Source organism: Phalacrocorax carbo, chromosome 9 (assembly GCF_963921805.1).
Source record: "Phalacrocorax carbo chromosome 9, bPhaCar2.1, whole genome shotgun sequence".
In the NCBI taxonomy this organism is placed as follows: Eukaryota; Metazoa; Chordata; class Aves; order Suliformes; family Phalacrocoracidae; genus Phalacrocorax; species Phalacrocorax carbo.
Genome location: NC_087521.1, coordinates 22841663 through 22866269, shown reverse-complemented (window position 1 = coordinate 22866269; position 24607 = coordinate 22841663). Strand labels below are relative to the sequence as shown.

Here is a 24607-nt window from a genome sequence, read left to right as displayed (position 1 = left end):
GGATTGAGTAAGCAGTTGGGCTGGGGCTCTGTGCACTGACATGAATGTAGGGTTACCTACTGTCTGTTCTAGGTAAAATGTCATAAATATATTTTCCTGTGGCAACTCTTTCCTCCTTATCTATTAAGTATTTTTAACTCTGTTTTATTCTAAAGCTGCTGACATTTCATTCTGAAGAAGGAAATGATTCTCATGCTATGCCATGCCTTCAGCTTCATTATAAGCATTCAGATAATAGAGGACCTCAGGTAAGGTGGGAGATTAAAACAGTTTCTGTATAATAGCCTTTGTCTAATTTTGTGCATTATAACAGAAAGATATCTCTCTTGTAAAACAGACTTCTTAACTCTCAGTTATTATAATTTCTTTCATTATATTGCTTTAAGGATTTTAGTGCTTTTTCTCTTTCTTTTCAGGGTAGTCAAGGGAGACTCAGTTCTGTTCCACAGAAAGCAGAATTACAAATAAAGTTAAGTCCAGTGTTTTGTGAGCTTGATATTAGTATTGTAGACAGATTAAATTCCTTACTTCAACCACAGAAACTAACTACAGTGGAGATGATGGCATCTCACATGTATGCTTCTTACAACAAGCACATAAATCTGGTAAGTTAAATTGATTAATAAACTTGCTGACTTTTTTGCAGGAGGAAGGCAGGATGGCACTAAGCCGGAGATGGCTAATTCTGATTGATACGTGGTTGTTGGGTTTTTTGTTTGGTTTTGTTTGTTGTGGTTTTTTTTGTTTTGCCTTTTTGGTTGGTTGGTTGGTTTCTTTGCTTCTGATACAGAACAGTAGCTGTCTGACATAGATACTTGTAGGGGAATAGACAGGGATCGGCGACCGGAAGATCACGGGGTGTGACGGAAAGATAGACTCCTCCCCATAGGAGTGGCAGGAACAGGAAGCGCAAGAGCTATATAAGCATGTGATGCAACTAAATAAACGGACATTTTGTATCCATCATATTGATGTCTGTGCATCACTGTCCCCAGGGTGGGTAGAGCCCTGTGTCCTGGAGATATGCAGCCCAAGATAAGTTCTCCCGTAGAAGCGTACAGCTACAGATACTCATTTAAGATTCAGTGGTTGCATGCTTTATAACACACTTGATTGCAACGGTAGCTGCTTCACAAACTGCCTAAATTCTCAGCTTCTTGAAGTAAGCAGAACTGGGCAAAAAAAGAGGAATCTTGACTGACTCTCCAGCAGCTGATATAAACTGTTGCTGACAATTCCATTTCTATATTGAAACTGTTAGGTGTCACAGTCAGCCCAGTTGCCTCTGTCCTGCCTTACCTGCTTTTGGGGTAGGTAATAGAGAGGATGGGGAACATATGCGTTGCATTCTAGTGATTGAGGGCCAACAGAAGAAGTTGCAGCTTGTTTGTCTTGGTTCAGGTTGTCAGTAGGATTTAAGTGTTAGTATATTTAGCACAATAACATTAAACTTGAAGGCTTTTCTTGAAATAGATGGGGAAGGATTAATGCAATTAACTGATTTTCTACACAGCAACAAATATCTTCATGTAACTATTGCTGCATTGATTGATTACAGAAAAATTAGTCTTGAAAATTTATTTAATCCTAATTTTAAAAATATATAAGGCATCAATAATTTCTATCTATATGGTTATGTCCTGGAAGTTTGATTCTTTTCAATGATGGTCAGCTAAAAGCTGCACTCAGAAGTTTTGAACACCATGTCAGTGACAAGAGCTGGAAACCATGACTTACTGAAAGAGGCAAATACACATGGCAGTAGTTCCTGGCTTCTCAACAATACTATTTAAAAAAAAATCTGTGAGATAGGGTATTTCCTCACTGCAGCTGAATATTGTTTGATACTCTCACTCTAATTTAAGAGAAAATACAAAGATAGCTGTTTTTGGAAGATTGCTAACCTCTCCAAATACTTGACTTCTAACAAAGTAGAATCTTAACAGCACCAATAATAGAATATCCTAAGAGTAATAATAATTGGTTGTAATAGGTGTGTTTTGTGTGACATATGAAAAATTAATATTTCCTTTTTAGAAATTACATCATAAAAAGCTTTCCTCATAGTAAATTTTAGTGGTATTTTTTTCTAATTTAGATTTTTTTCCTTTACCTTGTTTTTTAGCATAAAGCATTTACTGAAGTTTTTCTGGATGATTCACATACTCCTGCAAACTGTAGAGTTTCAGTTCAAGTCACTGCTCCAGCATTAAATCTCTCTGTTCGCTTCCCAATACCTGACCTACGGTCAGATCAGGAAAGAGGACCATGGTTTAAGAAATCACTTCAGAAGGAGATTCTTCATCTTGAATTTACAGATATGGAATTTAAAACTGAGTTAGGAGGGTCAACTCCAGAACAAGTTAAACTAGAACTTACCTTTAAGGACCTAACTGGTAAGAATGTTAACATCATTTTGAAACATTCTTTTTCATTTTCGCAGATACTACATAGTTGAGACACAGGTCCTCTTATATGGATTAACACAGGGAGTGTCTTTCCACCTGAATTTTGGAGCAGGTATCTCTGCTGCAGTTTAGTGTTCTGTACTAGATATCAGCACAAGCCAAAATAATGGTACTGCTAGGAGAGGCTAATGTATGTAGGTGTAGTGCTTGCATTCTTGTTTTTGAGATCTGAGCTACTATTTTTATTGTTTTCTGTTCTACTCTTATACCCTAAATTCAAATAAACTGGTTCCTCTGGGTTCTTTATCATGGTGTTAGGGTAAGTTTTGTAGATATGTCGGGGGTTACTACAGCTATGTAAATGAAGAATCTCAAGTCTAGGCCAGAAATTAGGAGAATGATGTTTTAAATAACTGTAATTGAGAAGACTGTAATACTTTTATGCCTCTAATATCTTTTAGAGTAATAAAACTGTGAGACTGGTTTATATTTGTAACCTCCTCTGCCGAGTTGTCATTCATGTGCTTTTCAAGGCTGTGACATAATGTAGCAATGCTGTAAATGTAAATGGAGATATCTATGCATCAGAAGTATCTGTTTTTCTAACTGCTGCTAGCTAGAAGATAGAGTTATTTCACATTTATTTCTCAAAATTGATATTTAATTTTTGGAGGAAAGGACAATAAAATTTGCATAAGTACCTTAGCAATAGCATTGACAAGTTAGCCTGTTGGACTCCAACCTGAGGTGTGGTCAACCTGTCATTCCTGTGTTAATTTTTTTAAAAATCTTTTTTCTATTCAGGTTCATTTGAAGAAGATAATGCAGAAGCACCAATAAAATTTTTTCAAGTGTCTGGTGGTGTAGACGGAGATATAACAACATCATCAGACAATTTTGACTGGCCCCGGTAAAAAGTTTTATCTTTTAATGTGGGTTGTTTGGATTTTTACAAAGCACTGTTACTTTTCTAATTTTAATGCAGACTGCCTGTGTGGTAAATACTTTAAAATAATTTGCAAAGAAAGAACATGTAGCTATTGAAAAGAAGCCAAGAATTTATAAAAAACAAACAAAACCCACAACAACAACAACAAAAACCCCCCAAAATTATCCATTTGTAATAATGCAAGATGGTTTTAATGTATAATGGTTTCTGTAGATTGAGTAAATGTAAGTGAAAGTTAAGTGAATGATTAGAGACTTAAAATTCCTCACATTTTTGTGGTTTGGTGGGTTTTTCTGTCACTTTACCTTTTCTCCTACTTGTATACTGAAGGGTGACCTACAAACAAAAAATCTCGATTGAATTTTGCCTCAAAATATTAATATGAGCCTGGTATAAAGTCATAACAACAATTGAATTATTGTAGCTTATATCACATGTGAGGCAATGCGGTACTTCAGAGTTACTGAACAGACGGACCTAACAGCTGTAGCATGTAATATGTTTAGAGGCAGTTTTAAATTTGCCATGTGTGTTTATTGCAACAAAATTTAGAGGCTTTCTGACAGCATGTTTGTATGGACATTTTTTCAGTATGGTTTTATCTTATAATGGTACAAATATATTTTTCTATAATAGCGTGTACATGTAATATACTATGTCGTGTAGCAGAGCACTTTTCAATAGCTGTTGATGGTCTAATGATACAAGCATTATTTTGGGAGAGTGATAGGTTTTTCTCAGGTCACCTAATGGTCACATGATGGAGTTGAAAAAAACATACACTAACCTTCTTGTCTGATGGTTCTTTTTCCATGTCCCTCTGTGCCTATAAGTTTGGTATTTTTCTTAACAGTATCGCTTGTCTAATAAAAAAAAAAACCCTGGTCTTTGAGCTATTTAGTCTCTGTGTATTTCTTGGCTAGCTAGTAGAGTTAGGGGACATGTGACTGTGCATCAACATAAAAATTCTAAGCATCTCTAATGGCTTATTCTGCATAACTTCTCCAATGTCAGGATTGTATTGAAAATAAACCCTCTGGCTGTGCACTCTATTCTGGAAAGGATAGCAGCTGAGGAGGAAGAAGGTGATAATAACTTTCAAGAGGAAGAAGAAGGAGGGTCTCATTCTTTGAAGGATGTCTGTGATATTAGAAGACCAGAGCCTTCTCCTTTTTCCTCTCGTAGGGTCATGTTTGAAAACGAAGAGGTACTATAAAATTTTGTTATTGCTTTGTGCTTATGGTAGACAAAATTAATATATTCTCAGTACTTTATTTGTATCTTCTGACTTCCAGGTTTTTTTTGTTTTTGTTTGTTTGTTTGTTTTAATTGAGAGGTTTTTTCTTTTTTCTTTCAGATGGTGATGCCAGGAGATGTAGTTGAAATGACTGAGTTTCAGGATAAAGCAGTTAGCAATTCTCATTATGTACTGGAACTCATGTTACCAAACATACATTTAACATTGCCAAACAAAAGCTTTTATGAAAAGCTTTACAATAGGCAAGTATGATAATTGCTTTGCTTGGTTATCATGACCTGTACTTTTAGTTTTGTATTAATTGTTGATAAAGGCAATTGAATGAGCAGCTATAGCAGGAATGCATTTGTTTAGCTTTCTAAGAACATAAAATGATATACAAATATTCTTCCAAATTAACATCAGAGACACCACTGTGTCATGCATCTTATTGGTGCCACAGCAGCCAGCTGCTAAAAAGCATTTGGTAGATTTGGTGAACAAAGGGTAAAGTTAAACAGTCTATTACTTTCAGTGAATACTTTGTTCAGATCTCTGTTAGCAATGTTTCATTTTGCTCTAATCTTCATCAATTTTCCTTTATAAATAGGTCATTGTACTTCAAAAACTGTTGCATTCAATTTTACTCTTTCCTTTTTATTCAGTGATTCTCCATCTGAAAATTAAGAGTCCACAAGGCAGGCAGGGGGAAAAAACCCTAATAACCCAGTTTTGTAAGCCTTACAAAGGCGTACAAACGTAGATAGTCCAACTTACAGATAGGCGTCCACCATTTATTTCTGTTACTTTTCTGTCTGAAAAACAAAGAAATACAACTAGATTAAATCAACTGAAAAAATAGGTATTATGCTACAAATTAACTGCATAAAGAGAGATACTGATTGTAGTATCTGATAGGCATTACTTTACTTCCAGAGCATTTTTCCACGTCCAAAGTTGCAAGGCTGAACCTTTCATTGGATATTCTCTTGGTGTACTTCTGCACTGAATGTCACATATCTTTATCCTGACAGACAGACTTATGTGAAATCAAAAGAACTAATGTTTCCTGCAACTTCTGCTTGAAAATTGTGATAGGGTTTTGTCACCCCACCTCCAACTTACTGAGCTAATATACACCTACTAATAGAGGCTTTTTTGTCACTGTCAAATGCTAGACTTTAAGTACATACCATAATTACAGGGAAAAAGTTACTTTCATTATTTATTGCTTTTATTCATGAATATATTATTCTTTCTTGTGCTCTTGAAATTTTTTCTCTTCCTTGTTTATGAAATCTGAAATCTGTTATATGAATTCTGTAAAAGAAATATTACTTGCCTAACCCTATATTAAGGGGGAATATAATAATCTATTTTGTATAATGATAATGTATTTCTTCCTAGGATCAGCAATGATTTATTGTTGTGGGAACCCACAGCTCCATCTCCTGTAGAAACATTTGAAAACCTTTCTTACGGTGTTGGACTATCTGTGGCCAGCCAGCTCATCAACACGTTCAGTAAAGACAGCTTTAGCCAATTTAAATCTGCAGTTCATTATGGTAATACACTTAATAAATCATCTAGGTCTGTAGTGATTCAAAAGCATAATTGCCTGAAGTGATTAAGTCGATAGTGGAAAGAATTTGCAAACTTATAAGAAAGGATTTACTTAAACCAAGAAGAAAAAAATGTAGATTACTCTTTAATTAAGTAAAATAAGTGTGAAACTGAATCGCATTACCAATGGAAAAACAATGGGTTATTGGCATAATATATGCACTAGCTAGAGAGTTAGTAGTTTTTTATTTTATCTAGTAGATGACGAGAGTGGATCTGAGGAAGAAACACTACAGTATTACTCCACTGTTGATCCAAACTATCGTTCACGCAGAAGGAAAAAGCTTGACTCTCAGAATAAGAACTCACAAAGCTTTCTGTCTGTTCTGCTAAATGTGACACATGGATTAGTGTCAGTATTCACAGATGTAAAGGTGAGACACTGGGGCTGGAAAAAGTTGTTTTAACCATGGGATCCCCTTCATGCTGTATGTACTTTTTTTGGAAGGAACAAGTGTTTCTGACAGTAATTCTGTAATCTTCATACTATTGTATTATAACCAGACAATAATGCAACACAATATTTTAGTAAATCTGTTTACTTTGCTTTACATGAGAATAACTAAATGCAAATAGGAAAATCTGTGTTGGTAGCAAGTGCTATGTTCGATTAGACTGTTTAACTGCAGCAAACTCAGCAAACAGTCATTTTATAATTTCTATTCTCCCTTCAGCAGGATGATGGAAATACACTGGAAGGAAAATATGGTGAATTCTGGTTTGAGTTCAACAATGGTTCACTTTTCAGCGTGACTAAATATGAAGGCTTTGAGGACAGACACTATGTTTGTCTCCATTCTGGCAGCCTCAATTTATATCATCAAGGTAGGGGTGGGATTGAGGTGGCTTTGGGACTAAATTTGAAATGAGATAAGCTTGAAGTTTTTTAGGAGAAATGCTGTCTTTACCCCCCGCCCCCCCTTTGTTATTTGGCACAATAGGTTTAGCTCATCACTAATGCTCCTAAAGGCTACAGTAATACAACTTAATGGTAATTCTGTGTACTTAGTTACAGTTTAGCTCAAACTTCCCTTGGCAACTGCTGGTCTCTAAAGATATTGTGGTCCTCTGACAAATTAGCTGTACAGTCTGTTTGTTGTTATCAAAGTACACACTTCCTGTGTGTTATTGGTTAATTAATTAATTTGGTTAATTTAATAACAGGTTACCAGTGGCTGCTGTATCTTCCCTGGGTAGCTAATTGCAGCCAGCAGGTGAAGAATTTTAAGTTGTCTATGTAGATTTTATGGCTGGTAACCCCCATGCTTTAAACCTTCTGAGGTTTTCACCTCAAATGTCTCTGAATCAGTGGTAGTCAAGTTAATGGATTTTCAGTGCAAGGCTTAATTATTGTGTGTTTAGAGGTTAACCTGGCACCATCTCATAAAATGAAAAGGAGAGTTATCCATGTAACCCACAGGAGGTTTCTGTCCTTTATTTCAGCTTTGCCATTTCGTTGGGCAAATAAAAAACCAAACCTTATAGTCACACTGCAGATTTCAGCTAGAACCACGGTTTTAAGTATTGGATCACCTGTAACCTCCCATTCACAATTTTTGGTTGTCAGTGTGCATGACTAACTTTGGTAATTAAAATAATTTTACAGGCATTGAGCATAGAAAGGATTTTCCTTAACTCTTGCCTTGTGCTTCAAAGCTGTTACAGATAAACTTATTCTAAAATTTCTTTGCAGGTATGGTAGATGGGGTCGTTCCTTCCTCTGAAGTACGACTGCCCAGCACAATACGTCCCCATTGGTTAGAACCTACTATTTGTTTTTCTGAAGAAGATGGTCTTAGTAGGACTAGTTCAGATGGTGTAGGAGTGGATTGTCCAAGTATGCTGACTGTTGCAGTCAAAATCCAATCAGATAAAATAGAAAGCAATACAAAGGTTTGTGTTTTCAAATTTGTGCTTTTATAAATTATTTGGGTTATCTCAGTTTGAGTGGAAGCATCTGGATGTGGGGTTACAAGGGTTATAGATGAAGAAACCATAAAATTCTGAGCCATTCATCCTCAAACTATAATTTTCTGTTAGAATTTTCTGGGTGGATTGTTAAGTTTAAGTATCGGCATAATTTATTAGTTCTTCCACTGCTTTGCTTTGCTGATCACACTGTATTTCTTTACTGAGTGCATTTCTTGGCCAGTTGATGGTGGGTTTTTTTGTTTCTCTGTAGTTGAGTTTTAATCTGGTGCCAAACCAGGCAAGAACAAATCTAAAGAGTTAAAAGCTTTCTGCTCAGTTTACTAGTAGTGTCGTCTAATAGGCAGGCTTTGCTTACCTGTTGGGAATGGCACTGGTCAATGAGTGGTATATTTGGCTTTGACAGTAGCATTCATTAGCACCGCTAAAAGATGACCTCTTAGCTGGCATAGTAGTGACAGAGTTGGCAGAGTTATCTAGATAAAAGGCATCTGCAAACCAGCACAATGTCATAGGGGCTCAATTGACTCAGATTTGAACAGCACAAGAATGAACTACATTAGCTTGGTACTCCTGGTAATTCCTGGTGAACCCCAGAATGAATGAACAGGTAGCCTTCTTTCCTACCACCACCACCAAATTGTAATTTCTAAACTATCCTGTTACAAAATATATTAGGCTGCATTAGCCAGGATTTCTGTATTAGAAAACAAGATTTTTTTGAATGCTTAATCCTGTCCCAGTCCTTTCTTCATTTCTAGACACTTGATGATTCTGGGAGCAGAAGGGTGACTGTGTTTCATAATCTAGATGTCAAATAGTTACAGGTATTTCATGTAAACTAATTTGTGCAACTTGTGCAGGAATTTCTAGTTGCTGTTGGACTAAGAGGAGCCACCCTTCAGCACAGAGTACTGCCTTCAGGTTTAAGCTGGCATGAACAGGTCAGATTGCTACAGTTTTCTCAATTACATCTTCAATTTCAGTCTGGTTGCCTTAACTGCTTTAAGTATCAAACTAAACCTCGATGGAAAGTTTTTGTTTTAGGCTGTGTCTTATTATCTTACTCTGCTCTTGAAAATGTTATTCTTTCTTTCTTGTCTCTCTTTGAGACCATTGACAGACTGCAGTCTTGCTCTTAAATTCTTCCTTGTGTATTCATTTGCTACAGTTCCTCTCATCCTAAATCTCTGCCCACAACATGTCAGGGAGGTTCTGGGGTCTTTTGGGGTCTTTTTCTTTATTGTTTGTTTGGGTTTTTAAGTTCAGATTGAAAAACTCACTAGTCCAATGCTATCCAAGCGCTTAGATAATCCTTGATGTAAAAAACCACCCTCAAAAAACATGCTGCTTGCAGCACTGAAAGCATTTCTGTATTTTTTTTTTTCCTTCTGCTCACTTCATTCCTCAAGTCCTGGTTTCTCCCTTGTCTGTTTCCTGTTTTACATAGTTTGAATAGCAGTAATGGAGAATAAGACTTTGGGGAAGTAGTAAGCAGCTGTTTACATAAACTCTTACAATGCAAACTTCTCAATTAGAAGGGTTGTACTGATATGTGTGGATGCAGAGGTATTATGGCAGACCAGACAGGGCTAGACACCCTTGATCTGGAAGCTCTGTGTAAGCATGCATGAGCTAGGACATCCTATTAACACAGTAGCGGTATAGTTGAGTGTACGTACACTGTACTGGATTACAGATAGTAAACCCTGGCATTCAAGCAGTGTATCCTCCTTACCCTCCAGTATGTGTGGTATTCATATTTTATATGCATTTTTATTGTATAACTTCATGGAGCTGTGCTTGGTGCTTTGGGCTCTGCTGTGTCATTACTTTTTTCTCAGCGTGGTTTTCCTATGTGTTCAAGTAGCCTGCTTTACACAGAGTTACTTATTTGCTCTGTGAGTTTTTGCTTAGTTATCGTTGCCTGTAATGCACTTGGGAATCTTTTTTGGAGGAGGTGGGGAAATAAAAAATTGGCCAAAGAGATAGGTAGAGGAAATGATTTAAAGGCTAGCAGTGCTGGTATGCCCCAGGCTTGGAATAATTTAAGAACTTTTATAGTGTAGTGGATTTGAGAGAGAACTATGACAGATCTTAGAGGAGGATAGGAGTTTATTTTACTCAGCAATACATGAAAAAGCGGTATATGCAATGCATGTGCACATGCTTCTGATCCTGAGCATATTTCTCACCCCCCAAACCACCCCCCCAACCCCACCAAAGAAAATGAAAGATAACTTGAAGATAACTCTAACAATGTATACTATTACAAGAAAAGATGGCTTTTCAGATAAAGAAAACAAAGAAAATAGTAACACTATAATAGGAGCTTCAAAGAGAGATGAATGAGAATGTGTTTGGGAAATGCTTTAAAAATGGATTGTGAGGCATTGTACAAGTAACCACTTAGGCATCTGTGGATTGGTCTCTTCCATACTCTTGAGGCTGCAGTTTGGATGTTGTATTTTTTTTCCGTGTTTACATTCCATGCTTTTTATATTCAGATGCTGGGTAAGCACCTTTAAATATCTGAGATTGTTTACTCCCTTTTCCTTCTACCAAACAAACACTTTTTTGTCATATCTGTTACAGATTTTTTCTTTTCTAATGCATAGTTGTTTGTTAATTTAACAGATATTGAAGTATTATAATGATATGTTTGTGTTTTTTAGATTTTATATTTTTTGAATATTTCTGATGAGCCTGTTCTGGGATATAATCCTCCAGCTACAATTACAACTTTTCATGTACATCTGTGGAGTTGTGCTCTTGATTACAGGTAAATAAAATGCAAGTATTATGTCACTTGGTGGCACTGCAGCTATATATTTGTTCTTTAGGAATGTTTGAGTTTGTAAAGAATATTTATTTAGGCTTGTTTGGAAAAAGTACTTAATAGAACTCCCTTAAACTGTAAGCGATTTAAAGTAGAATAAGCATTTGCCTATGCCTGGGAAGATCTAGTTAGGTAACCCATAAGGCTTTGATTGCACTTCTAAATAGGTACGGAGTATTAATCTTTTTGTTTTCCTATTTGTTGTTAGGCCCTTGTTTTTGCCAGTCAGATCTCTACTTACTGTTGAAACTTTCAGCATTTCCAGTAGTGTTGCAGTGGATAAATCCTCTTCTACTCTCAGGTATAATTTAAGTGATTGTGAAACATGGAAGCTCCTGTAAAACTTGTAATGCCTGTCTGCTTTTTGTGGTGTTTAAGTTATCACCCTGGTTTGCATCTTCCGAAATATATTTTGGTCACTAATAATCCTTCTGTTTTATTAGGTTAAATATTTTTTTTTAATTATTGCTTTCTTTAAAAACTGCATTCTGCAATTTTTAGTATGGTTGAAAGATGCCCTGAAATGAAATTGTGTCTATTTTGTTAATTAGTAACACCTTAAGATTTCTTAAAGATTTGTTATTTGGAAACAGTAAATTAACTAAAGAAGTATTTAGTGATTACTGAACACCTCTATAACTTCTTAATAATTTTTCTTGCAACTTTAGCTGAATATTGAGTTATGCCTGTTCTGATGTGAAACATCTGCCAAGTTGCTTGTTTCTAACGCTAAAACCTTATAAATGACCTTAGAAACAAATGTGTCTGTTACTTCCTTTTTGGCCTTTTCTTCTTTTTAATAAAGAAGTGTTAATTCTCTATGCCAAAAGCATTACTTCTCATTCTAGAAAGGATCAGATATATAAATTGAAATGCAAATAAGATATATTTTCGCCATCGCTAATTATCTTGCAGTGGTTAATTACCAATGGATTTGGAAATCATGAAAAGTTAAAGTGAAGAGTTCAGATTTAAGATATGCTAGATACCTTTGTGTTTTGAAATATTTTTTCCATACTAATTTCTTTTCTTTTGTCTGGTGAAATGCACAGCATTTCTCTAGCATATTTAGTTAATCTTTTTTTTAACCTTTCAGGATAATTTTAGATGAAGCTGCTTTGCATCTGTCTGACAAGTGCAACACTGTTACAGTGAACCTCCATAGAGGTAAGGATGTCTTAGATGTGACTAATGAATTGCAGAGCCTAAGGAAACAAAATTACAGGCATATTCAGCATAATAAAGGTTACTGAAGAAGAGGCCTGAGGAGATAAGGAGCAGCAAGTTGAAGTTCCAGTTTCAAAACGGGTATTTGAAAAAAGCATATTTTTAAAAATCTGGAGTTGGCACAGAAAGAAATCTTCATAGAAAAGAGATCTCATTTTATGAGATGTATATTCTAAATAGTTGAACTTGAAAGGCATTATATGGCACGGAGTTCTAGGTTCTGAAAAGAATCATACCAGCTGGTTTGCTCTCATTCATACAGTAACGTTCTTTAAGGACTGAGAAACTTGAATCAATATTTAACAAATGAATTGGAAAAATAATGAAACCCTGTCCCCACAGATGTGTGTATTTAGCTTAGGTAAGAGATCTCTAGTGAAGGACAGAGTAAAGATATGCCTGTTTTCTTTAAACGAGAGAGAGGGGAAGTAAGTTACTCATGGTGCTGAAAGGTTAGTACGAAAGGTTAGTGCGAAAATGTCCTCTCTCTCACTTCAACTAAAAACTGCTAGGATGCTTAGTCACCCAGCTGCTGTATGCCTCTACTTCTCTAAGTCACAGAGGTAGGATGAGGATAAAGATCTTAAAAGACTACACTGCACACAGATGGTGGCAGTGGGAGTGATATATTGGATTGAAAAGATTTGAGTTCATCATTTAGTAGCTGAAACTTGTACTCTTGAGAGTAATCTCCATAAAAGGAGGAAATGCAGAGATATAAAAGGTTTTGACAAAAAATCCCTTTTTATGCTCATGCTGTTTCTAATAATTTAATAACCAAAACTACATAGTAAGGATGATGTTTGTTGTTAAGTCTTTTTTTCTTTTAATTACTCATTGTCTTTCAGATTACGTTCGTGTTATGGATATGGGATTGCTGGAACTAACAATTACGGCAGTAAAATCTGATTCTGATGGGGAAAGAGTAAGTATTTTATCACAAGTAAAATAAAATGTAAAATCTCCATGACAGATTGTGATTTGAAAATTACTTTATTATACTTAAAATCAAGGAAGGTTTTTCACTTTACCTGTACTATTTTTTTTAAGTCCTTTTTGACTAGTTAAGTAAATTAATATAAGAACAACGGTGTATAGATGCTGTTTTTAGGGAACCTTAGGCTGATGTGAAGTGTATTCTTTTTATTGTTGCTATCTAGACAAAACCACGTTTTGAGCTGCACTGTTCCAGTGATGTAATCCATATTCGTACCTGCTCCGATTCATGTGCTGCACTAATGAATCTTATACAGTATATTGCAAGTTACGGTGATTTACATCCACCCGCTAAGACAGAGATTAAACGTGGAGTTAGCAAGCCAAAAATGAAGGTATAAAATGGCAAACTAATACCAGCTTAACTTTGTTTCCTGGTAATATGTTTTAATTTTGATATCCCCATTCTACTTCCAAACAATATGAGATTTCCTCCAAAGAAATTAACAGATTGCATCTAACTTAAGATATATTTGAGAATAAAATAGTGCCTTTTTTTCTGCTTTGGTCACTACTTACAATTTTAAAATATTTTGTGCTGTTTACCTGTTGTACTTCATTCTTATCTAAACAAGGAAATTCCAGGACATGTATGACCTGCCGAAGTACTCTGATCTAAATACCCTAAATACCCTGAACCATAATGTTCTAACCTACTTTATGAATCATCCAGCTTGGTGTTTCAGCTCACCTGATTATTTATAAAGTTAAGGTGTTACTTCTTACAGTTTAAGAGCTGTGTATCCAACCATTCTAGGAAAATCTTATTCAGCACAATATTGCAGTTGTCTAAGATATAACTATGTATAGTTCCTCTCCTACAGGTAGAGACCTTTAGCCAACCATCTTCCCATGGACCAGTCCTTCCTGAATCAGAGCAACAGATTTTACGGGACTTGATGAGTGACGCAATGGAGGAAATTGAGACGCAACAGACTGCTTCCGCCATGAAGCCAGAGTCTAACGGTAAGAATCCTCTGGAGGCATAAATTCACATAAAGTACAGCCTTTCTGGAAGGAAAGTGGGATTGAAAGTTTTGTGTATGCAGAGATGCTGCAACAAGTGGGAGCCTACCTTTTGACGTCTGAAGTCCTCAAACTATTAAACAGCTTCTTTCTTTTAATAACAGTAATGCAAAAATAATTTAAGATTCTGGTCAAAAACACGTTACTGAGATACTGAAAACAGCAAGGAATGAATCTGACTTTGTGGGACTTTGTCAGGACCTCATATTCTCTAGAAGCATAAGTTAGTATAGGTGTAAATTTATATGACATAGGGCAGCGTGAAGGAATCAGACCTCTCTGCTGTGTATGAAGGCAGTCCGGGAGGATGTGAGGCAGTTCTGAGTCACAGAAAGGACTTTTAGCTATGAGGAAATCTTTCAATAGGCAGATAGGACAGGGTAGTTGATTTTTATCACAGGATTATGGCTTCTGCATCACAGCTAGAGTTAAATCAGTTTTTAAATTGGCTAAGGATTTTGTACTGCAAAGTACAGAGGATTTCACTATTTCCATGATAGCTGGTCCCCTTTCTGATGGTAGAAGGTGAGCAGTCACTGTAGTACTGAAAGTTATTGATGCTGTGGTCTTACTACCAGAATGAGAAACTTGGATACAGAAATGTTTGGGGTTTTTTTTTGTATCTGTGGGGTTTTTTACAAAGAGTTTTTCTATATTTTCTCAGTTCATCTGTACTAGTAACTAGTTGTGGTTATATTGTAATCACTTTTTTTTTTTCTACCCTCCTTCAACTCCCAGGAGTTCTGGATGACAGATCTCAATCTCAGGAGCCATCTTGCTCAGATCTCTTCCTGTTTCCAGATGAAAGTGGAAACGTCTCACAAGAGTCAAGTCCCACTTATGCTTCATTCACTCATCACATGATAAATGAGGCCATGGGAGATGTTCCCACAGAAAGTGATGATTTCTGCATTCTTTTTGCACCCAAAGTTGCTGTTGCTGTAAGAAGCTTTACAAATTGCTAAAAAAATCCATATATAAACTGAAGTAGAGAAAAACCTCTGTAAGACCTGGACAAATTAGACTTCATAACATTTTATGATTGCTTAGTGATATGTTTATCAGTGGGCAGAGTAGCAGAAGAATAATCTTTCTGATTGGAAGATTCATGCATTGTTACTGTTAGGAACAAATGCAAGTATTTTCAGATACATATGATTTTTCTATGTCTTAGCAGTATGTAGTTGTTCTCTGATCTGAATATTACGTTAAACTATTGGGAGTTTTCTTACATTTAGCCATGTCTTATCATTGCCATTTTGACTTACAATAATGGTGTAGTTAGAAAAGAAATGTTTTAAGCAAAATACAGTATTTATCAAAATAGCAGCTTTGCACACCTAATCTTTCATTAATTTTTCTCATAGTCTAAGCTTTCAGTGCTTTTATGGGCCTAAGATCCTTGACAATCGTCAGAGAAAAGCGTGTGTGTCACTTTACACCACTGTCTGTCCACTGCATTAAAAGGTTCAGGAAACTATACTCAGACTCTTTGAAAACAGCTTGTGTTCATGTTTTTCATAATATCTCTGGTTCTGTTCTTAATAGACAGAGTAGTTCTAGATCCCTAGCTAGAAGCTGTATTTGCCCAGTTGTCTTTGAGCTTGTTTGTTTCCTCAAGTGCTAATATGGTAGCCTGGGCTCTTCCATGGTTTTTTTTCTTTTCCCCCAATTCTTTGTTTTGTTTACATTTTGGATGAGGATTTCTTTTTTTTTAACTACTACTCAGCTTCTAATTTACTTTTATGTGCTTTTGTCTTCAGCAGTGATTCTTATAAAGTAAGTTAAACCAAGCCTTTGTTGTATAAGATTCAGAAAACAATACAGAATAGTTTCTCTTCTTGTCACAGGAAAGAATTAGACATATCAATAAAGAAAGCAGATTTCACCTTCTCAGTGCTATATTTTTATTTTTTTTTAAATTAGGAAAAAGAGGAAGAGCCAGTAATAAAAATAATGGTTGATGATGCAATTATCATAAAGGAAAATCATTTCAGCCAACCTATAAAAAAAACTGATACAAGCAAAGCTCCTCTTCATTTTCCTGTTCCTCTGGTACGCTATGTTGTAAAGGAAATCTCTCTTATTTGGCATCTTTATGGTGGAAGGGATTTTGGGACTGCACCACCAACGTCTCCAGCTAAAAGTTTCATGTAAGTGTTTGATGCAATTCTGTAGATTAGAACATTTAAAAATACTTAATTTTCCTCTGATTTGAGGTTAACCTTGTTATTCAGTCTTGTCTCCCTCACTTGCTTCTTCGCTCCCTCCTCACAACGAATCAATCATAGAATGGTTTGGTTTGGAAGGGACCTTAAAGATCATCTAGAATCATCTTATTCAGTTTAGCTTCACATACCAGAATGTCTTTTTCCTGTGTCTTAACCTGGGCAAGGTGGATTTGTTTCTGGTGTTTTTTGGGGGGATGGAAGGGGGGGGGGGTTTGCTTATAAAAGTTATATTAGAAGTTAAATTTTCCTAAACAGATTGGGGCTTATGGGGCATAAGAGGCTGACGCTGTGGTAGCTGAAGTCTGGTTTTCAGGATGTCATGTAAGTTGAAGAGTAATTAATATTATCACAGCCAAAATTAAGGAAACTTTTTATGAAAGTGATTTTGGTGGGAAGCATGCACCTAGCATTCCGCTTAAGTATGTGTTACTTGAACCATAAAAGAAAACTATTTGGTTAACAGCAACACAACTTCCAGTATATTTTTTTTGTATTTCCTGGTATTTTGTAACCATTAAAATACTGAAAAGTTATATCCAGTGAAATATATACGCTTTTAGTGTTAGATTAACAGTGAGATAGCTTTAAGTTGAATCTGTGAAAGTGTACTTTTCTTTATTTCCCCAGAAGTCCCCATAGTTCTCCTTCTCATACACCAACAAGGCATGGACGGAGTACAGCGTGTGGGGGAAGAGGAAGAAACCCAGACTTCCTAATGGAAATACAGTTAAGCAAGGTGAATGACAGAAACAGCTTCAGCCATGACTGTGTGTGAATATCTTTACATGTTATGTCTGATAACAGCTTTCTGTTACATTTCAGTAGGGTTTCTTCTAGTAGTATCTACATCTGAGCAATCACTTTGAAGGTGATGAATTCAGAATTTGTTTAACAAAAAATGTATTTGTTCTTCTAGCACAGTATTGTTTACTTGCTGGATAAACATGTTTCTAAAGATGAAGGATATTTATTATAATAGTCTTACAGTTTTTGTAACCACATTTTACAACTGCTGTTCTGTTTTTCTGTCTTCAGTTCTACTGTGAATTGATATACCGATTGTGAGGTTAAATGTTCTAACAAAATAACCGGGATGTAGATCTGTTGATACACTATCAGTTGATGATAACCGGACATGAAATAACATCCAGTTATCACAGTATCATTCCTCTATTTCTCCTTATGTATTTAGCACCCTTTGGGCATAAGTATAAGTATATATAGGTAAACTTCATATGTAGAAGTATAGCATCTCTCTTAATTTGCAGGTATTTAATGAGCTAGTGTTGGTACTGAAGCATAAAGTCGTCTCTTTCCCTACTCATACCCCTAACTTGGTACAAGGCTTAATAGTAATGTTTAAACAAGAAATTGAGGAGAAGAGTGTCAAAACCATAAAGTTTCTGAGCAGTGTTTATGATAAATATCTATTTTTCTCTTCCTTTTTAAAATATTCATTATCTCATGTATCTTAAGTATTGAGCACTTACACACAGTATTTCTTAACATCTCAGTATCTGGCCAGTAGAAGTCACTGTTCTGCTTGCTATGCGTGCTCTGTTTCCTTACATTGCAGGCAAGGATGCTGTGGGAGTTAATGAGACAGGGAATGATTTGTAGGTAACCATAGGTCTTTGATTGAAAATGAGAACTGCATCAAGAGATGAGGAAAAAGAGATAATTTGGAACTCTAGAATTTGAGAAAGGTAGTGGTTTAGAACTTATATGGACTACAGTGTCTAAAGAAAAAGGAAACTTATACTGGAAGAAGCTACATGAGAAGTCTGTTGGTAGGGAAGAAACCTTAATTTCCTAACTGTAGAAGACGCAGGATTCAAGAACTGCAAGATTGCCCGGTAGAGGCTTCAACATGATGTAAAAAAGATGTCAGGACTGAGAGGAAAAAGCATAACTTGTTCTTTGTCTTACACGGACTCTTTGTTTTGGCTCTCATTTGCATCCTAAAATATGAATATGTACACAACAAGGAATTGGAAAATTTGTACTGCTAGACATGGAAAAATCTGAATAGTTTTCAGAAATCCTAATATTATTCCTGAAAATTTGAAATAGTAGACAGCTTTTCAAGTTCTTATATGTGGCCTGGAGCTTTCTTTGTTTGTTTTTGTTTTAAAAATTTTTTTAAGTAATATACTGTTGTTAAAGGTTGTTTTTCACTGAGGCTAATTATGCTGGTTTTCTTTCCTTTTTAAAAGGTAAAATTCCAGCATGAGGTATACCCTCCAGGTGGTGCAGAAGGTGAAGCCAGTCTGTTGGAGCAGCCAGTGTCACGGCAGGTTTTTATTGTTCAGGACCTGGAGATTAGGGATCGCTTAGCTACATCACAGATGAATAAATTTCTCTATCTCTACTGCAGTAAGGAGATGCCCAGAAAAGCACATTCAAACATGGTACGGTTATAGAATATGTTATTTCATTATAATTATAGTTGTTGGACTATCATTGTGGAGATCGTATACACTTAATCTAGCAGAAGGAACATGAAGTCATCAAACATTGAAATAAGATAACTTGATAGTTATTTGCTGAGTCCTTGGTGGCTTTTAATATTAGTGTGTCAGGTATAAATATTTTTGAGATTGTCAATTTAAAAAAGTAGATGTGCAGGACTACTTCGGTAGCTTTCAGATTTTGGTTTTGAACAACTACTTGTATGAGTATGATTAGACTTTTCACTGTACTTGCAGAGTTGTAGTTCTATGATATGCTGTAGTCTTACTGGTTCTATAAATAACTTAGGAATTTGGTTTTTTGGGTTTCATTATTTTAATTTTCTTTTTTATAACATCCATAATGAGTTGTTTATTCAACACTATTCTTGTGTCCAGAGAAGGGCAGTGAAACTGGTGAAGGGTCTGGAGAGCAGGTCTTAAGAGGAGAGTTTGAGGGAATGGGGGTTGTTTAATCTGGAGAAGAGGAGGCTGAGGGGAGACCTTATCGCTCTCTACAGCTACCTGAAAGGAGGTGGTAGTGAGGTGGGTGTTGGTCTCTTCTCCCAAGTTACTAGTGGTAGAACGAGAGGAAACGGCTTCAAGCTGCATCAGGGGAGGTTTAGATTTGATATTTGGAAAAATTTCTTAACTGAAAGACTGGTCAGGCATTGGAACAGGCTGCCTAGAGAGGTGGTGGAGTCACCGTCCCTGGAGGTATTTAAAAGACGTGTAGATGTGGCACTTAGGGCCATGGTTTAGGAGACATGGGAGTGTTGGGTTGATGGTTGGATTTGATGATCCTAGAAGTCTTTTCCAACCTTAATTATTCTATGATTCTATAACTGGTAGGTGGAATCAGAGTAGTACAGAGGTTTTGCAGAACACTAGCTAGTGTTCTGAGATTTAGTAATTGCAAATGCTACTACTTTTATTGATCTTGTTGCTTTTTCGCAGTTAACAGTTAAAGCATTACATGTTCGTCCAGAGTCTGGCAGATCCCCGCAGGAATGTTGTTTACGTGTTTCACTAATGCCACTTCGCCTCAATATTGACCAGGTTGGTTGTGCCAATGCAAGGGGAAAAAAAAATTTATGTATTGATACTGTGTTTTTTACTATATACTTGTAACCATAATATGTGTTTTATGGGGTTGTTTTCTTGGTTCAATACCTTTTTTTATTTATGATAATCACACATACCTTTGGATCTCTGCCACTCTGTTTATATCCATGGCAGAAATTGCCTTCAGCTCCAGCTATTACAGAGACTAGCCTCTTCTTGTTTTTTTAATTTAAATAATTAGAATATCTATACACCTGCCTGTCTTCTAAATAATAAGTTTTCCTCCTGAGAATTCTGATTATCTCTAATGTTTTGAAATCATGGCTTTTAAAAAGCATGCACTTATTCTTGAATTATCTTGCTTTGTTTGTTCATCAGTGGCATTGGTGTTTTTAACTGAAAAAAGTTAATCATTAATCCAGGAGATGTTCACAACACTTTAGTCAAGAGCACTTGACACTTGAGGACTGCTTGTATACTCTGAAGGCTTTGGTCTTGCTGTCAGCTGCAGTGGCATGAAGAACAGAAAGAGGAGAAATTGTTTTTACCTTCTTTGAACAAGCCTTTGGGCAAAGTATTTTTCATATACTCAAGAAACAGTTGGGATTTTTTTTCTGCACCAGTGTGGAAGCTACATATGTTTGTGCATCCAAATTTGAAGTGTAGTTATTACTCTCTAAGGCATTTCTTTCTTGATTTGTCATCTGCAGAGAGATGTGTGTTTTTTTTCAAGAGCACAATTAGGAATTCCATATCTACCTTCTCATTCCCCTCAACACACATTAGAGACCAGGTTTTCATTTTATTGTTAGAAAAAATTGAACTCTGTAAAGGTTGTAGTAATTTCATATAGAAAAACAGCATAGAAATGCTGCCATCTAGTGAGGAAATGTGTTCCCCCTTGGTTACTTTTCGAAGTCTTTTATCTTTTATACTATAAACAAAACTCAACTTTACAACTTCTGCAAAATTGACCACAGCTTTCTTGGAAACATAGGGTTGAATGCAGTCATGTTAAAAATTCTTGTTATTACTACTTAAGCTGTGTGCTTATCAGTTGGAAACAAAAAAAGGAAAACAAAGTCCAGATGTCATTAATTATTAGGATGAACGAGGCATCAGTATGAGGCATGTGACTGACAAGACATTAACAGCAGAGATATTAATGACTTTTAATGAAGCAGTGGCAAGAGCTGATCTGGCTGACATTGGCAATATTAGAGATGAATATAAACTGTACTTGAATAGCCTTTCATTAGAAGTCAGAGAAAAGTTAATAGCCGTTAAAACACTTGGGTTCTGGACCAGTCTCCAAAATGAGAGCAGATGATGAAAACAACCCTGGAGTCTTAAGATGGAGCTCGATAGATTATGAAATCATATTATATGTAGTATGGGGCAACTACCAAGAAGATCTTTATGGTTTCTATCCTAGATTTCTATGTGGCTTCTGCACTTGTTAAAGGATCAAAAAGAAGAAATGTGTTTTGGTTCATATCCGTATGGAAATAAAGAGCTGGAATGGTAGATAATATTTTTTAGAGAATTGGGTATTTTGCCTTTTTTTAACCTAATTATATTTTATTTTTGACATTAGGATGCCTTGTTTTTCCTGAAGGATTTTTTCACTAGCCTCTCTACAGAAGTAGAACTCTTAGTTACTCCAGATCCTGAAGGTATAATTTTCAAAAAACTAATACGAAAATGCTGCTTCTTTCTCCTTTAATGTGTGTACATGTCTGTAAATTCACGTGTGAATCTCATGCATAAAAGAACTTACGTTAGTCACCGCATGCCAGCATTAGTTTCTGTTAGAACACAGAAACTTTGGCTGTTTTAGTTTTGTATTTTGTAAATGCCAACAAAGGTCTTCAGTGCCTGGGATCTCCACTGTATAAAAGGTTTCACCAAAATAGGAGCATATTTAATATGAACGTTGAGAAAATTGAGGATTGTGTATATGATATTTGGAGTTGTTATTAAATAAAAGCAATACATTATTTATTACCTCTTGCATAAAAGAGGATGTCTGCCTAATAACTTGAAGTTGTGTAACCTCTAGAGAAAGGAACAGAGATGAAGATTATAAACAAGCAGTACAACATATGTATACAGTTAAAGCAGTACTTCTAATCAGCTACACTATCTGATGCAAAAACTAGTATATATTTAAAAGCATATTTCCTCTATTAACTATATTTGTGAGTTTGTTGGCAGCTGTACCATAAGTGTTTCTGTTCAGATGTTGTACTGAAATGCATAGGTGATGAAGTGCTCTGCAAAACTGTCATTAAAACTAGATGGGTTATTATGCTGATGCATAAATCTCAACTGAAGGTTCTTGTAATAATTTCTGTTGATAACTAAGATGCTATCTTACGAAGAGAATCTAAATACTGTCCTGCTGGTAACTCCTGTTAATAAGCATTAGATCCTCCTAAGGACAAAGTAATTGTATAAACACAATCTTTTTGTAATCACTATGAAAAATACGAGTCAGTTTACTGTGTATAACTTCTTATCTTAGTTAAAAAGTCTCCTGGTGCTGAAGTTACGTGTAGTTTGCCCAGGCATGTCAGCAGCCTTAAGGACCCAAGTCCAGTCATTTCTTTCTCATCACACAAGCAAGCAAATGAAAATGGTAGCATTGATTCTATGGATGTGGTTAATGGAGATGATCATCATTTCTCACAAGAAGTGACATCATACAGTGATCAGCCAGTATTTTTCAGGTAAATTTTCGTTACAAAATTTCCAGTGACATACAGCTGTTCTGCTGAATGTTTTAAGAAAGTGTGATGATATACTATTCAGACCTTATGACAGGGTGTGTTTCTTTGTTTACTGACTGATTGTGGAAATCAGATATATTTGTTTCTGTCACTGGAAGGTAACTAATGATTATTTTTTTTTTTCAACTAACTCTTGCACACAGCTGTGCAAAATAAAATTAATTGAAGCTCTGCCATGTACAGAACCAGTAATAAGATGTTTTACAAATAAATAAAAAGAGCGTTCTTTGTATTCTTTATGTCTAACAATGTAAATTGCGTCTAATATAACCAGAGATGAGAGTATATCAAGGAAAAGGATATCAGGGGAGAGGTACGAGATTAACATATCACAAGAGAAACTCTAATGTAGTCCTGACTGGGAAGCAATTATAAAAATGTCAGCTTGTTACGCAGCAGCTCTTTCTTGTGTATTCAGATCATAAGTGCCTCTAACAACAGATGTGTACTTTGGTAAGCAGTCCAGAGCCAAATTATGAGAGAATGGCTGTGGTTCTATTTCATCACATACATCAGCAACAAAATTTTTTTTGGTAAGTTCTAGCTGCAGGGCTAAATTTTGCCCATAGAACCATCATTAGCCATACTTTTTTTTTTTTTTTTGGTAACTGAAATTCATGCTGTGAAAATTGGGGGAAGATGTTCACCTGCAGGTTTAGTAGCACTTTTGCAGGATTGTTAGATTTGTTATTAATGCTGAGCTTGACTAGATGTTAATAAACCAAGAAAAGCTGAATTTGCCATTGTATTTTCCACACTTATTCTGAAGTACTAATACAGTAACTAGAGGATTTATGGTGTACAGAAAAGGGTATGACATCCTACCCCATAAGGATGGGAAACCATGGGGGTTTTTTTTGGAAGGATAACTTTATTTCCTTTTCATGTTTCTCACTGTAAAATTTCTTTTGTACATCCCAGAGAATTTCGTTTTACATCAGAAGTTCCAATACGGCTTGATTACCATGGCAAACATGTATCAATGGATCAGGTTTGTGTGATGCCGATGCTGTAGAACAAAAAACTGATGTTGTTTGTTTTGGTGTTTTCCCCTCATTGAGTTGGGGTATATTTTTATGCTCCCTACTCATTACTGATGTGATCTTCAGAGATGCAGAACACTTTTATTTTTTCCTCCTTAGTTTCAGTAAATCTTAACCTTGTTTCACTCTTAATTTGAAAACTAGGGGATGGATCCTTCAGGTATTATTAGATCAGAGTGAGACTTGAAATTGACATTTGTCAACTCAGTGACCTCTGCACAGCTGCGGTGCCCTCAAAGGGTGATACCACTATCTGATGCCAGAATTGTGCATTTTATTTTCTTCCACATTAATACCAGAATAAAGGCTTGTCTTTTTTTCATCCTTGTTTCCTTCTCTTGCCTAGTCTAGTAATGTATGGGCTTCAGTGGCAATGGCAGAATCTAATACAGATTAAAAAAACGCTCATAGTTCTTTTTAAAATATGTATTGGTTATCATACTGAGTTTACAGAGCAGATGACAAAAAATCCTATTTGCACAACCAGATTTGCACTCTGTCATGGCAAATCAGTAAGAAAATATAGACAAGCAAAAGCAGCAACTTCTTGAATTTGCACTGCTGCCAGAGAAATCAAAACATGAAACGCAGCTTTAGAATGCCTGGAACAGGCTAATGTCAGACCTATGTTTACGTAGTTTATTATATCTTAGTATTTCTGAAGAAGCCCTTTTGTGTCTGGATGTTTTTCTTAGATAACTGATTAAGCAAGATTCCATCTTTTGCAAGTTTTTGTGTAACGTAATTAATAGCACTGTAACAAGTAGCATTTGGGAGACTCGGGGGGAATCA

General features: G+C 35.8%; 1 protein-coding gene across 5 annotated transcripts in view; it reads left to right on the top strand.

Annotated features, from left to right (window-relative positions):
• The window catches only part of ATG2B (autophagy related 2B), a 50569-nt gene that overhangs the window by 18362 nt on the left and 7600 nt on the right, over positions 1–24607 (top strand). The window contains exons 13-37 of one of the 5 annotated variants that reach the window (XM_064460713.1): positions 156–248; positions 417–605; positions 2126–2396; positions 3213–3318; positions 4372–4564; positions 4715–4857; positions 6002–6159; positions 6419–6591; positions 6892–7042; positions 7911–8110; positions 9010–9090; positions 10822–10928; positions 11194–11286; positions 12082–12152; positions 13061–13137; positions 13373–13543; positions 14033–14174; positions 14973–15175; positions 16161–16387; positions 17096–17201; positions 18682–18876; positions 19873–19974; positions 21578–21656; positions 22508–22712; positions 23694–23763. In XM_064460713.1, the coding sequence (XP_064316783.1) occupies positions 156–248; positions 417–605; positions 2126–2396; positions 3213–3318; positions 4372–4564; positions 4715–4857; positions 6002–6159; positions 6419–6591; positions 6892–7042; positions 7911–8110; positions 9010–9090; positions 10822–10928; positions 11194–11286; positions 12082–12152; positions 13061–13137; positions 13373–13543; positions 14033–14174; positions 14973–15175; positions 16161–16387; positions 17096–17201; positions 18682–18876; positions 19873–19974; positions 21578–21656; positions 22508–22712; positions 23694–23763 (3606 nt within the window). Of the gene's footprint in view, positions 1–155; positions 249–416; positions 606–2125; positions 2397–3212; positions 3319–4371; positions 4565–4714; positions 4858–6001; positions 6160–6415; positions 6592–6891; positions 7043–7910; positions 8111–9009; positions 9091–10821; positions 10929–11193; positions 11287–12081; positions 12153–13060; positions 13138–13372; positions 13544–14032; positions 14175–14972; positions 15176–16160; positions 16388–17092; positions 17202–18681; positions 18877–19872; positions 19975–21577; positions 21657–22507; positions 22713–23693; positions 23764–24607 lie in introns of all 5 variants that reach the window. The other 4 variants (XM_064460710.1, XM_064460711.1, XM_064460712.1 and 1 more) reach the window with 4 other exon arrangements.